Source organism: Lampris incognitus, chromosome 1 (assembly GCF_029633865.1).
Source record: "Lampris incognitus isolate fLamInc1 chromosome 1, fLamInc1.hap2, whole genome shotgun sequence".
Lineage (NCBI taxonomy): Eukaryota > Metazoa > Chordata > Actinopteri > Lampriformes > Lampridae > Lampris > Lampris incognitus.
The window spans coordinates 99,370,638-99,385,030 of record NC_079211.1 but is presented as its reverse complement, the minus strand read 5'-3'; the positions used below and the strand labels follow the sequence as shown (position 1 = coordinate 99,385,030).

The window sequence follows — 14,393 nt, the reverse complement described above, 5'->3', positions numbered from 1 at the left end:
GTTGACCTCTCCCTGGACGCGGCTGCTGGGAAACGCTGAGGGAAGTGGGTGCAGCAGCAGCAGGCCTAGTGCGGTGGGATATCCTGAAGCCTGTCTGCCGACCTCCCTTCCTCAAACTGGGATGGCCGATCCCAACTTTCCACAGTCACCTCTGCAGGATGAGACCTTGCTTGAGATGAAAACAAGCACGCACGCTCTCTCTCTCGCGCGCGCACGCACACACACGAACGCAAACGCGGACGAAGGCCGACTCCTCGTGCAAGCCTGATGACGCACACGTGTATACGTGCACAGATGTGCACAAGCAGTCGCACATGCTGACGCAGACATAAACGCAAGCGCTCATGTAGTGCAGATATTCTCTCTCTCTCTCGCTCGCTCTCGCTCGCGCTCGCTCTCGCGCGCACGCATGTCCAGGTGACTCAACACTGTTCACAGCCAAGGACGCTCTCGCTCGTTACGTTCGTGCAGGAAGCAGTGACGGTGTTGAAATGACAGCACAGAGGAGGACGAGGGGAGGTGGACTGGAAAGACAAAGGGTCCACCAGAGACGGCCACCGCCAAAACACTGTCAGCCGGGCAGGCTTGCCAGACGCAAGACAAACCAATGAGCCCGCTGCGCGCAGTTTCACACACACACCGAAATGGAAGCTCATCATCTGACGAGTGTTTAAAGGAGGACGATAATTAGCCCGAAATGAAATCACTTATCATTATACGAGTATTGAATCCAAATGGTAAATGGGGAGGGGGGAGGAGAGGGGGGGTGCAGGGGGTCAACTCCTCAAAAGAACGGTTGTTTTATTCGGTCATTATGCGTCATTATGGTTTGGTATTCGTGTGTGTCCCCCCCTCCCCCACGTCTAGTCAGACAAAGTTCAGCGCTTTGTGGATATTCTCTTGTGGAAAAGCTGCCTCGCTTCGCCTCCTCACCCCCCCCCCCAAAAAAAACATCAAAGCACGGCCACACTGAAACTGCAAGCCCCTTTTGGCATCGCCCTCCTACCTCCAGATCCAGTAATTACAGCTCATACAAGACATCAACATTATTACTCGTCAAGCCACAGTATAATAACACCGCAGAGCACTTCAAAGGCACGACTCTTATTTCGGGGGGGGGGATAAAAAGTCATGGATTATGCATCAAGAGGGGCCGGTTCAACCTTCCAGGGCGATATTGGGCCAAGAGATCACATTATCTGCTGAGGCAGAGCCAAAGTTGATCATCAGACACGTGACGCGGGTATGATCTCAAATAGCCTTAAACTGCGCGGGTCGGGCCTAATGGGTGCCCTCGCTAAAGAGTCTATAGACACCGGATTCAATTATTGCTAATTTTCTAATCACTTTGGCTTTTCCGTGCGCCCCTCGCCGCCCACCGTGAGCCGCAGTGCCGCGAGGCGGTCGTCGGTAGGGCGGACACGCTGCGCCGCCGTGGTTCACCTCGGCCACCGAACTGCGGCGTGTCAATGCTGCCCTCTTGCGTCCGCTGTGTGACATGCAAGGAGGCGTTGCAAAGCGGCAGTGCTGGGTAATTGTTTATTTGTGTAAGGAGTGTTCTTTGCCATGTAGTCGCATCAAGGGTGTGAGCAGTGAGCTCACACATAATCAGTACGAAAAGGCACTAAGGGACTTTTGTACACACACACACACACACACACACACACACACACACACACACACACACACACACACGCTGTAGGTGAAATGAAGACATACATATGTATTCATTTCACAGGATTTCTGTCACCAAGTCTTCTTTTCCCCATTATAACAAGTACATCTTTTTTTATAAAATGTTGTTGGCTGGCTTGTTTCTTTTTGTGATTGTTTTAGATTTCTATATCACTTATATCAACATGTGAAATATAAGGTGTGTGTGTGTGTGTGTGTGTGTGTGTGTGTGTGTGTGTGTGTCTGTATACTCAATTTGAATATATATATCAACTATATATATCAATTATATATCAATATACTCAATTCATCCTTGGGGATAAATAAAGTATTCTGATTCTGATTCTGATATGTGTATATTTTTTTCCATATATATATATATAGTCATTCAAATCTTCATCTACTTTATATATATATATATATACACTGCTCAAAAAAATAAAGGGAACACATAAGCAATGCAATGTAGCTCCAAGTCAGTCACACTTTTGAGATATCAACCTGTCCAGTTAGGAAGCAACACTGATTTGTGAATCAATTTCACCTTTTGGTAAATTGTCTAATTTCCACCAGGTGGAAATTAGACAATTTGCAAGACAACCCCTATAACAGGAATGGATTTGCAGGTGGTGGCCACAGACCATTTGCCTGTCCTCATCTTTTCTGGTCGATCTTTGGTTAGTTGTTCATTTTGCTAGTGCCCGCACCACCAGAGGTGGCATGAGGCGGTATCTGCAACCTACAGAAGTTGCTCAGGTAGTGCAGCTCATCCAGGATGGCACATCAATGCGTGCTGTGGCAAGAAGATTTGATGTGTCTCCCAGCACAGTCTCCAGAGCATGGAGGAGGTACCAGGAGACAGGCCAGTACACCAGGAGACGTGGAGGGGGCCGCAGGAGGACAACAACCCCGCAGCAGGACCGCTATCTGGTCCTTTGTGCAAGGAGGAACAGGAGGAGCACTGCCGGAGCCCTACAAAACGACCTTCAACAGGCCACTAATGTGCAGGTTTCTGCTCAAACAGTGAGAAACAGAATGCATGAGGATGGTATGAGGGCCCGACGTCCACAATTGGGGCCTGTGCTCACAGCCCAACACCGTGCAGCCTGATTGACCTTTGCCAGAGAACATCTTGGTTGGCGGATTCGCCATTGGCGCCCTGTGCTCTTCACAGATGAGAGCAGGTTCACACTGAACCCATGTGACAGACGTGAGAGAGTCTGGAGACGCTGTGGAGAACGTTCTGCTGCCTGCAACATCCTCCAGCATGACCGGTTTGGCGGTGGGTCAGTGATGGTCTGGGGAGGCATATCCTTGGAGGGCCGCACAGACCTCTACGTGCTAGCCAGAGGTGCCATGACTGCCATTAGGTACCGGGATGAGATCCTCAGACCCATTGTCAGACCATATGCTGGTGCAGTGGGCCCTGGGTTCCTGCTCATGCATGACAATGCTCGTCCTCATGTGGCCAGAGTGTGTCAGCAGTTTCTGTATGTCGAGGGCATTGATGCTATGGACTGGCCTGCACGTTCCCCAGACCTGAATCCAATCGAGCACCTCTGGGACATCATGTCTCGTACCATCCGCCAACGCGATGTCGCACCACAGACTGTCCAGGAGTTGACCGATGCCCTGATCCAGGTCTGGGAGGAGATCCCTCAGGAGACCATCCGTCGTCTCATCAGGAGCATGCCCAGACGTTGTAGGGAGTGCATACAGGCACGTGGAGGCCACACACACTACTGAGCCTCATTTTGAATCGTCTTGAAGAATTTCCACAGAAGTTGGATCAGCCTATGTTCTCATTTTCCACTTTGATTTTGAGTATGATTCTGAATCCAGACCTTAACTGGCTAATGATTTTGATTTCCATTGATCATTCTTAAGTTATTTTGCTCTTAACACATTCCTCTGTCTAATAAATAAAGATTTTCAGCTGAAATATTTCATTCATCGAGGTCTATATTGTGTTTTTAGGTGTTCCCTTTATTTTTTTGAGCAGTATATATATATATATATATATATATATATATATATATATATATATATATATATATATATCATTGTAACATTCAATTCAATTAAATGATATTAAATCACAAGTTGCAGATTCTTCTATCTATCCATCCATCCATCCTTCCTTCCTTCAATCCATCCATCTGTTCTTTTATGCCTCCTTGCTTCTGTTTGGGGTCCCAGGGGGCCAAGGCCTATCTCAGCATACTTGGCTGGAGGGCACGAAGACATCTGGAAAAGGTCACCGGTCCACCGCAGTGCCAACGTAGGCGCACCATCCATCACTTTGCAGTGACAACAAGACAGAAAAAAAAATCCTCTGGATGCTGTTCTCGCCTATACTTTACATGAACAAAATACCCACAAAGACACACTCCCCCTCCCCCCTTTTTAGCTCATGCAACTTTTTAAAAAAAATATGTAGTTGACTGTTTCTGGCAAACGACTCCACCTATTGTGTAATTCAAGTAGTCACGGGGAACTAGAATGGAAAGCACAAATATACTTGTGGCCCCTTTGACCTTTCAGCTGTGTGCACTTCTGAACTCTGGGTAATGTAAGCTTCTATCCAATGCAGGCAAGCACTAAGGCAGATGTTGTCAGAGGTAAAGATTGACTCCATAAATAATACAGCGGCTACACGTTCAACAGCATTAGCTTGTATATTCTATTACAAATAATGCACTCCAAAAAAAAAATTTGAACATGAAACACAAAAACTACTCGGTCTGTGAGTGTACAGTGCTTGATAAAGTATGTGTCCAAAAACCATTGTAAAAAGTATATCAATGTAAAAATGTTCTGACAATTTCTGGGTAGGGCGTCAAAACTCCCGTCACCTGCTACCAATGAAAGCCATTCACGTTATACTTTGAGATTTTCTGTCTGTTATTCACCATCAAGTGTTTTTGTCCTGCCTGCCATGATGGGACATTGGCTCATGTTTGTGCTACATTAATTCATCCATCCATCCATTATCCAAACCCCTTATCCTGCTCTCAGGGCCGTGGGGATGCTGGAGCCTATCCCAGCAGTCATTGGGCGGCAGGCGGGGAGACACCCTGGACAGGCCGCCAGTCCACCACAGGGCCCACACACACACACACACACACACACATTCACACCTAGGGACAATTTAGTATGGCTGATTCCCCTGACCTACGTGTCTTTGGACTATGGGAGGAAACTGGAGCACCCGGAGGAAACCCACGCAGACACGGGGAGAACATGCAAACTCCACCACAGAGGACGACCCGGGAGTCCGGGACGACCCCCAGCGCTGGAGCACCCCGGGGCTCGAACCCAGGACCTTCTTGCTGTGAGGCGACCGCACTAACCACTGCGCCACATGCCGTGTAAACCGTGCTACATACAATCAGCAAGAAAAAACAAACAGCTGAGACATGTTCCAACGTTAAAGTACCCTCAATTTCCCTATTCTCTATGTTCTTCCACTTTTTTTATTCTGTATTCACGATTACTGTTCTTTCTACTTCCCTTTTTTTTCATTCTGTCCGAGGCCTGTGATTTGAAAGGCAGAGAATTGAAAATCGGTGAAAAACAAGATCCTTCGCGGCTCACCTGACATCACCTGGCATCATTACCTGACATCACCTGACATCATCACTTGACATCACCTGACATCATTACCTGACATCAAATGACACCATCACTTGACATCACCTGACATCATTACCTGACATCACCTGACATCATTACCTGACATCACATGACATCATTACCTGACATCACGACACCATCACTTGACATCACCTGACATCATCACTTGACATCACCTGACATCATTACCTGACATCACCTGACATCATTACCTGACATCACTTGACATCATTACCTGACATCACCTGACATCATCACTTGACATCACCTGACATCCTTACCTGACATCACATGACATCATTACCTGACATCACATGACACCATCATCTGACATCACCTGACACCATCATCTGACGTCACCTGACATCACCTTGTGCAATCTGTTCACCTACAGCCCTTTGTTTTTGCTGTACCTGTGAATTATACAGCACTCTCGTCACCAACGGCTGTTCAAAAATACACTTGATAGAGAAAGAGACTGGACTTGTCATTATGTTTGTGATAGATGTGTATACTTAATTTATAGTCTGTGTTTGTTAGTATGTGTGTGCGCGCTCACGCGTGTGCGTGTTGGCATGTGAATGAGCATGCGAGGATATGTGCACATGAATGAGAGCAAGAGTTTAAAATGCCCTAATACAGTATTAATGCATGTACCTGTCAATACTGAAAAGTATGTACAATGTAATATTTAGCATGGATACACTATGAGGCAGGAGGTGCATCTTTAATAACGTCGTGACCTACTTCCCGATGGGGGAAGTCAACAATTTCGCCTCCACTGTCACCCGACTGCAATGGAAAAGAATGTGTAATGTCGGTGACATGTCAGCCATTTCAATTATTCATGGGGAGAATGTCCGTCCCATTTTTCTCCAAACCCTTTAATTGGGCTTGAAGTGCCCTCCCCTTCACTTCCACAGCTTTTTTCCCCATTACCGTGGAGGGCAAGCAGAATGTCAGGCAGTGCTGAGCTCACTGAGATTAATAAAGAGGCTGTTGACCGAGGATCACACCACACGTTAGAGGGGTACACGCACACGTAGACAAACACAAGCACACAAGCTAATCTGCACAGCTTCATGTAGGCGATTTGATACGCTATGCTTAATAGATGCGATTGTATGACAGAAGAAACTCAATGAAGGGACTCTACTGTTTCATCGCTGTTCATGTCATAGTATCGATTGCCTGGATATTTCTCACCAAGGTAATTGGGCAGTGAAAAAATCCAATAGGCAAACGTGTCACATCCATGCACACAATGTTCAGATACAGGCCCGCTCCCATGTACATGTTTACAAAAGCTCAGGAGAGCCAAACCTAAGTGGGCGTATACACTGAAACGGCCATGACACAAACACAACTCAGCATCACACACACACACACACACACACACACACACACACACACACACACACACACACACATACAGTACAATAAGTGCAAAGAATGTCTAGTGGTGCATTGAATTGGTATATCATGAGGCCTTTACACTTCTACGTAACATAACTAAAAGCATTATAGAATATCTTTAAAAAAAAGAGGGAGAGTGAAAGAAAGGGCAGCACGATGGCCCAGTGCTGCTTCACAGCAAGAAGGCCCTGGGTTTGAACCACGGGCCGTCCAAGGTCCTTTCCGTGTGGAGTTTGCATGTTCTCTCTGTGTCTGCATGGGTTTCTTCTGGGTGCTCTGGTTCCCTCTCACCATCAAAAAGTCATGCGCGTGCGGGTTAATCTTACCAAGGCAATGGAAAGGAGAACTGGAGTTGATCCCTGGGTGCTGCAGCTGCCCCCTGCTCCTATACAATAGGATGGGCTAAATGCAGAGAACACATTCATTGTAAGAATACAATGCCAATAAAGTGAGTTTCACTTCATTTTCATATGGGAGACAGTTCTTGAGGCTAAGATGTGTCGTAGTGTGCACAGACCAAGGCTGAGCAGAGGTGCGCAAACATTGTAAATGTTGCAGGTTATGCTAAGTGTTTGAGCAACAGCAAACACCCTGATAATAAATGCATACAGTAGCAGGTTTGTAAGGTAGTTCTACAGGGGTCTAGGGAGGATTCCTGTGAGCGATAACGATCATCATGGCAAGAACTGATTAAACACAGCAACAGTTCTAAGGAAGGGACCGTCGGCATCACAGACTGTCTTGGTCATATTAAGCTGGTATCACCTTTGGAACAGACACCGACCTAAATGTTCAAGTCTGAGGCAAGTACCCCTGCTCAAAACACAATGAAACCTGTCGTTGCAAAATGTTTTGGGGGCAGCAGAAGTCATCTGTCACTGAGGAATGAAAGGTTGATTTTGATCTTTGTTCTGGAAAATAAAACTTAAATTAGACTTGGATGTAAAATAGTAAACTTCTTCGTTTGACACCGGGGAACTTTCTTTTTTTGTTGTTGTTGCTTGCAAAAGCAATAGCAGGAGATGACATTTTCACCGGCGTTGGTGATGGTGGCTCCAATGAACCACTCTGCTAAAATCACGGTTAAGCAGATTAAGGACATTGAACAGTCAGGTTCAGCCAGAAAAGAATTCAAGTATACGTCTCGACAGTTTTGTGTTGCAGGTTGCACATCATAAAACAACTCACTCGACCTCTCGCCTACCTCATAAACTCACCTGAGGGCGGCGTTATCTAAAAACTACAGCAAGCGTCGCAATGGCTATAATCACTCACACTGTTGCATGAAAAGTCACACTGTTTATACGACCATAGACAATAGTGAGCTGTTGTGATATTCTGCAAAAAAAAAGAAAAAAGAAGAAGAAGCTTAGTGCACCTGAAAGTTAACTCGTTGACTCACTTATGGTGAAGTGCCTTAAAACAGATTTTTCAACTATCAACATTTTTCTGGACATTTCTGCACTTCACCACCTCCTCGGCATGCACTGAGCAGCTCTACGGCTGGAGGCCACTAGCTGGTGGCCCTGCTTAACGACAGTCCCTGCAAAAAAAAAAAAAAGAAGAAGAAGAAGCTTAGTGCACCTGAAAGTTGACTCACTTATGGTGAAGTGCCTCAAAACAGATTTTTCAACTATCAACATTTTTCTGGACATTTCTGCACTTCACCACCTCCTCGGCATGCACTGAGCAGCTCTACGGCTGGAGGCCACTAGCTGGAGGCCCTGCTTAACGACGGTCCCTGCAACAACAAAAAAAAGAAGAAGAAGAAGCTTAGTGCACCTGAAAGTTGACTCACTTATGGTGAAGTGCCTCAAAACAGATGTTTCAACTGTCAACATTTTTCTGGACATTTCTGCACTTCACCACCTCCTCGGCATGCACTGAGCAGCTCTACGGCTGGAGGCCACTAGCTGGAGGCCCTGCTTAACGACAGTCCCTGCAAAAAAAAAAAAGAAAAAGAAGAAGAAGCTTAGCGCACCTGAAAGTTGACTCACTTATGGTGAAGTGCCTTAAAACAGATTTTTCAACTATCAACATTTTTCTGGACATTTCTGCACTTCACCACCTCCTCGGCATGCACTGAGCAGCAGTACAGCTGGAGGCCACTAGCTGGTGGCCCTGCTTAACGACAGTCCCTGCAAAAAAAAAAAGAAAAAAAGAAGAAGAAGAAGCTTAGTGCACCTGAAAGTTGACTCACTTATGGTGAAGTACCTCAAAACAGATTTTTCAACTATCAACATTTTTCTGGACATTTCTGCACTTCACCACCTCCTCGGCATGCACTGAGCAGCTGTACGGTTGGAGGCCACTAGCTGGAGGCCCTGCTTAACGACAGTCCTCTCATAATAGGCAACGTGTAGATTGATAGCCGCTGGGGGGGGGGCGCGACGCATGCGTGCAACGACTGCCTCAACCGAGTCAGTTTAAGCGTGTGACCGCAGGTGGTGGGCCAATTACCGCGCCTGCCAATCAGAACGCGTCGGCAGCCGTCACGTTGTAACTACAAGGACCACAATTCCTTGTAGCCAAACAGCCGTCGTCGTGACCCGTCTTCGACGCCGAGGAAAAGCCTCCTCTCATGATGCGTCCGTTTCCTAACTATCGGCAAAGCTATCGACTCCCTCGCGCGGTCCGCGTTCCGGGCGTGAGCCGTCGTTTCGTCTCGTAAGGAGGAAGAGATGGCCGAGCCCCGAGCGTCTGACGCCGTTTAGCGCTCAGCCCACCCTAAAGCTAAGTTCGGTCGCCTAGCTAGCTTTAGCCGTCGTCGCTAACGCTAGCTAGCTTGCGAAGAGTCCCGGCTGGGCTCGTCAAAACAGAGAAAGGGAACACCCGGTTTGACAGCGTTACAACAACCCGGGGCGGGGGGGGGGTACGATTACGAAGGAACCGTACGATGTGAGTAGCGTTTTTTTGTGTGTGTTTATAACTGTTATATGGCGTTTAGTTGTAATGGCCAGTGTTTCGTGGGGACGCTGCCGCGGGCGCCTTGGCTAAAAGTGACGGCTATGCTAGCCTGACGACCCGGGGCGCTTGGCGGTGCCAGTTGACAACGTGTTCGGTGTCGTCTAACGGGACGCTTGACCAGCGCAAGTAGCCCCGAATGGCTCACACACACTCCCCAACTTTAACCAGCTGTGCCGCGGTTATGTCCCCTTTTTACTCGGGCGGTATCGATCGCCGTCACATGAGTTGACGCGACGACAGGGTAGAATATTAACTCGGCCACGGTAGCTGCCGGTGCACTGTGTCAGCCGGCGAAACCGCTTAAAAGTAGGCCACCTTAGGGCCCCCTGTTTAACACTTCTGCTAAGTAGGAGACGGCGTCATGTGGCGTCATCGGGGCTTCGCCTTGCTGACCGCCCACTCTTGACTGCGGGTCGTACGCGTCCGAGCTACGGTGCCGACCGAGTGGCGGATAGTTTCGCGGACCCTGCCTTGGTCGGACTTTTCTGCATGGCTCTCGGTGGTCCCGGTCGCCCCTCATTTGTTTCTGCAGCCCGGTTCTGCGATGAAAGCCCGCAGCTGCCAAGACGGCGGCCGTTATGACCCAGTTCGTTCACTGACGTGTCCCGACCTTCTCTCATTGAAATAACTGGTTATGGGCATTGAAATAATGTCAGCTATTTTACATGCCAACTGCTGGTTCAAAGAGATAAGATAGGCCTGTATTTTGCAGCCTCTCTTCGAGGACTGTGATAGTGTTGTCGGCTTGACCGTCTGCCGTGGCTAATGGCTTTCCATCTACCCAACCAGGTTTGAGTTCCGTTCGCAGCTTCTACAGTTGTAATTGAAAGTGATTCACCCTATAGTTAACAAATGCTGCTGCTTTGCGTCTACATCAAAATATGCGCCAGTGCCATTGTGTTTTCACATTCGTACCAGAAGGCAGTGGTGTGGCTAAAATGGTTGGTAAGGTCCAAGTGGAGGACCCAGGTTTGATTCACATGCTGCTGCTACTTGTCAAAAGAATTCTTGAGCAACATATTTAGGTCAGTCTGTTCCAGAGGTGCCACACTAGCTGACAGCCCAAAAGAGGATTTTATTCAATTTCTTTATAGGGATGAATGAAGGCTCTTATCTGAATTCTTGGATATGGTAAATGCGGATGCCGTGTTTTGCCATGTTCACCTGGACAATATGCGGAACCTGATCCAAAGTCTGTCTGTCTGGTAATTCTAGGTTGTTTTCATGTAAACCACTCCCACGATTATTACGTAGCTCATATCCAGTCAGCAATGATGGATTACCAACACAAACACATCTGTAAACATTTATAGATGTAAAGCTGCTTTTTAGATACAAATTTGAATTTGTTTTTAAATTATAGAGGGTTACAAGACAAGTTCATCCTGATAATCCTAAAATTAGTCAGCTGAAATGATTTACTGCACACACCTTATGTGAGGACACAGGCCAACCAGATGAGAACAGCTTTGACACTGCTATACCCTCTTAAACTATGTGCCTGTGAGCCAAATTTGTTTAACATTTTTATTTCTTTAGTTATGCTTATGTCAGTTGTATTTATGTTTTCATGTGTGGATGCCAGGATGAGACTTTGAAATTTCTTAGTCTTGATCTTTGTCCTGGGGGGGGGGGGGTTAAGAACCCCATTAACCCTCAGTATACTGTAGGGACTTGATCAAATGTAAATTACTGTAAAGGCTATGTCCAGGTCGTCTGCTGTTTCCTTCATGACGATGTTACTAGTGTTGAGTGTAAAATCAATTAACAGTCAGTATCCTTCAGTCAATGTTATGTTTTGTTTATGTCTCCACTTAAGGTTTGAAGTTTATTTAGCCTAAATTCTCTCTCTCTGTTTATGTTGCCATTACCTCCCATCCAGGAAATCTGCAGGGATGCTGTGAAATTACAGGTTACTAATGACCAAGATGACGATGACATTACACTGGCTTCCCGTGAATCTCACCTGCATCATGAAGGGGTTGTGAAGAGGGAAAGATAACAAAAGGGAGCTATAAACCACAGCGATGAATCTCCATCAGGTCCTCACAGGGGCTGTCAATCCTGGGGACAATTGTTTCTCTGTAGGGAGCGTCAACAATGTGCCATTCACAGTAAGATATTTCAAGCTCTAGAACTATTTCCCTCCCACTCACTTTGGGGCATTTGTACATCCAAACCTTTGTCTTCTGGCAGAAATAGAGAATAAACTTGTTTGGCGGGGAGTACTGGTATATTCCTAACCAAGTGAAGTTGGGTATGTAGGAGTTATTATGCAGTGTTGATGTTTTGCAGTGTTTTTCAATGGGGAGAGCCTGGCATTAGCACTTAAAAGGTTTAGGGGTTATTTCTCAGTGAGGATACCCATTCTTAAAAGATATACACTTAGGATGCTTTAGATGAATGGTGTATGGTTATATTACTAGATCTAGCAGCAGGTATGCTGATCTTTTACCTTTTGGATTTAGTTTGTGGTATTATCATAACGGTATAATACTATTCTGAACATAAACAGGGTACATTATTCTAGGTCCGAGATCAGTACTGATAGTGCAGGAGACTCTAGGTTAAAAAAAAAAAAACTTTGGGAATGGTATTCTGCTGCAATATGACTCTAGCCTCAATGACTGACTTTGCAAAACATGGCCTCATACCAGACAGAATCTGATACTGTTCTCATGGTGTCTCTCATTGAGTAGATCGATAGCACAACTATTTCTGGTCCCCTGTCCTTTTATGAAGGAGGCAAAGGCAAGATCTCTGGCAGTCACAGTGAATCACAGCTAGTGTGAAGGATCACTGCCTGAGAAATTGTGCAATAAATCCCAATCTTATTTGCCTGTATTCCACAGCTATTATATGATGGCATATCTGGGGCTGTGACACTGAGAGTTTATAAGCTTTAAATATGGTTCAATTGACAATTCCCACAGTCCCCTCTGTCTAGGTGTGTGTACTCCTCATTCTGGTCTTCTGCCCTCTTTCTCCTTGTCTCGTGCAGGCTTATGTTTCTGGGTGTGATGTAGTGATTTTGGGCAGTGACTTTGAGCGTCTGCAGATCATCCCGGGGGCTAAGCATGGCAACATCCAGGTTGGCTGTGTGGATTGCTCCCTACAGGGCGGACAGGTAAGAGCAATGCTGGTCCACCCTGTCCACTCTTCAGGCTGATGTGCATAGTGCTGGTAGTGTTAGAACCTGATATGGATTTAAATCCTATGTGACATGCAATCCGTCAGCTACACCCTCTGCTCCATCATCCTCTCCCTCCCCTACTTACTATCCTTTAAAGCAGAAATGTCACACAAATAACATTCTGAAAGGATAAACTTAAAAAAATCAGAACTATCCCTGTAAGTCTGTAATGACAGTGTTTGGGCAATTTTATTGTTTTTATTTATGAAACTTCTCAGAACAAATTAGCTTATATCTTCCATTCATTGACAAAAGAAAATCATTTTTGGTGTTGACTGCCATTGCATGTGTGTGAGTATTCTAATCTTCACAAATTCAATTGGGATCAGCCCAGGACAGCATAGTAATTTAGAGCTGACTCTTACCTGGCAATGTTGGTAACTTCGTTGCGAAAACAATGGACACGTAATTGAACACTAAGTCAGTCTCGTGATTTTAAAAAAAAAAAGAAAAAAGAAAAAAAGGGAAATACAATAAATAGTCACTGAATAAGACAACACCTCTATCATGAGATGCTTAAACTGAATTCCGTTTGGCCTGGGCCAACCTCACATGCCCTTAACATGATCTGGCTTAGCATGGCTTTTTGGTTTGCTTGCCAACTGCAACTCAACTCCACTCCAGATGTTTTTTTGTTTCGTTTTGTTTTGTTTTTTTATCTGGCATTCTATCAGTTTACACAACAGGTAACCTGTGTTCACATGGTAAGCGTTTTAAGACATGTAATATGATGATTGGCAGGTACTAAGAAGTGAGTTCAACCTCTTTGTAACCCTTTATTGCCCTATCTTATTCCTGATATAATTTATAAATGATGTCGCCTTTGATATCACTACCTTTTTAGTTGGGCTGGATCTGCAGTATTAGTTCTGCCATGTGATGAAGGGGCTTAATTTTGGGCTTTGTTGGAATGCTGTTAGCATGGTAACTGCATTGCTGAAACTGAAGACAATGTCTGAAAGTAAAGACGATGAAATCTGCATGTAAAGCTGTAATAGAGGAAAGTGGAAATTTGTTAACAAAGTAGAAAAAGAGAGCATATGTATTTTGTACCCATTGTACCAGTGTTATGCTTCTGCTAAACAAAATGGTATGAAAAGACTGAGTATTGTTTTATTTTCAGCCAGTTAGGGGGGGGAAAGCATTATAGTTCCCTGATGCATCGTTGGGTCATGAGCCGCTGTCTGCAGCAGATAGAGCGTGTATGTGTGGTTTTGTGTGCGCACGCGTGTATGTGTGTGTGTGTGTGTGCGCGCGCGTGTGTGTGTGTGTGTGTGTGGGCATGCATGTGTTCCTCTTCTGTGTTTTTACACGTGCACATTTGTAAGCATATGTGTGTGACTCACTCCATGACATTCAGCATCCCTGACATTTGGCATATTATTTACCTCATTAGACACACAGCTTGTATTATCCAAGGTCCTGGACCTTATTAAGGTTCATTATTTACGTTCTCTGCCACAGACAATTCACTTATTCAGTCTATTTAGCACAGTGACAGTGGTTC

At 45.7% G+C, this 14,393-nt stretch overlaps 1 protein-coding gene across 1 annotated transcript in view; it reads left to right on the top strand.

The window, feature by feature from the left end:
• Positions 1-11,574: 11,574 nt before the first annotated feature.
• LOC130125546 (dmX-like protein 1) overlaps positions 11,575-14,393 on the top strand; it is a 99,789-nt gene continuing 96,970 nt past the window's right edge. The window contains exons 1-2 of the mRNA XM_056295134.1: positions 11,575-11,807; positions 12,695-12,820. Coding sequence (XP_056151109.1) covers positions 11,721-11,807; positions 12,695-12,820 — 213 coding nt within the window. The 5' untranslated portion in view covers positions 11,575-11,720. The remainder of the gene's footprint in view (positions 11,808-12,694; positions 12,821-14,393) is intronic.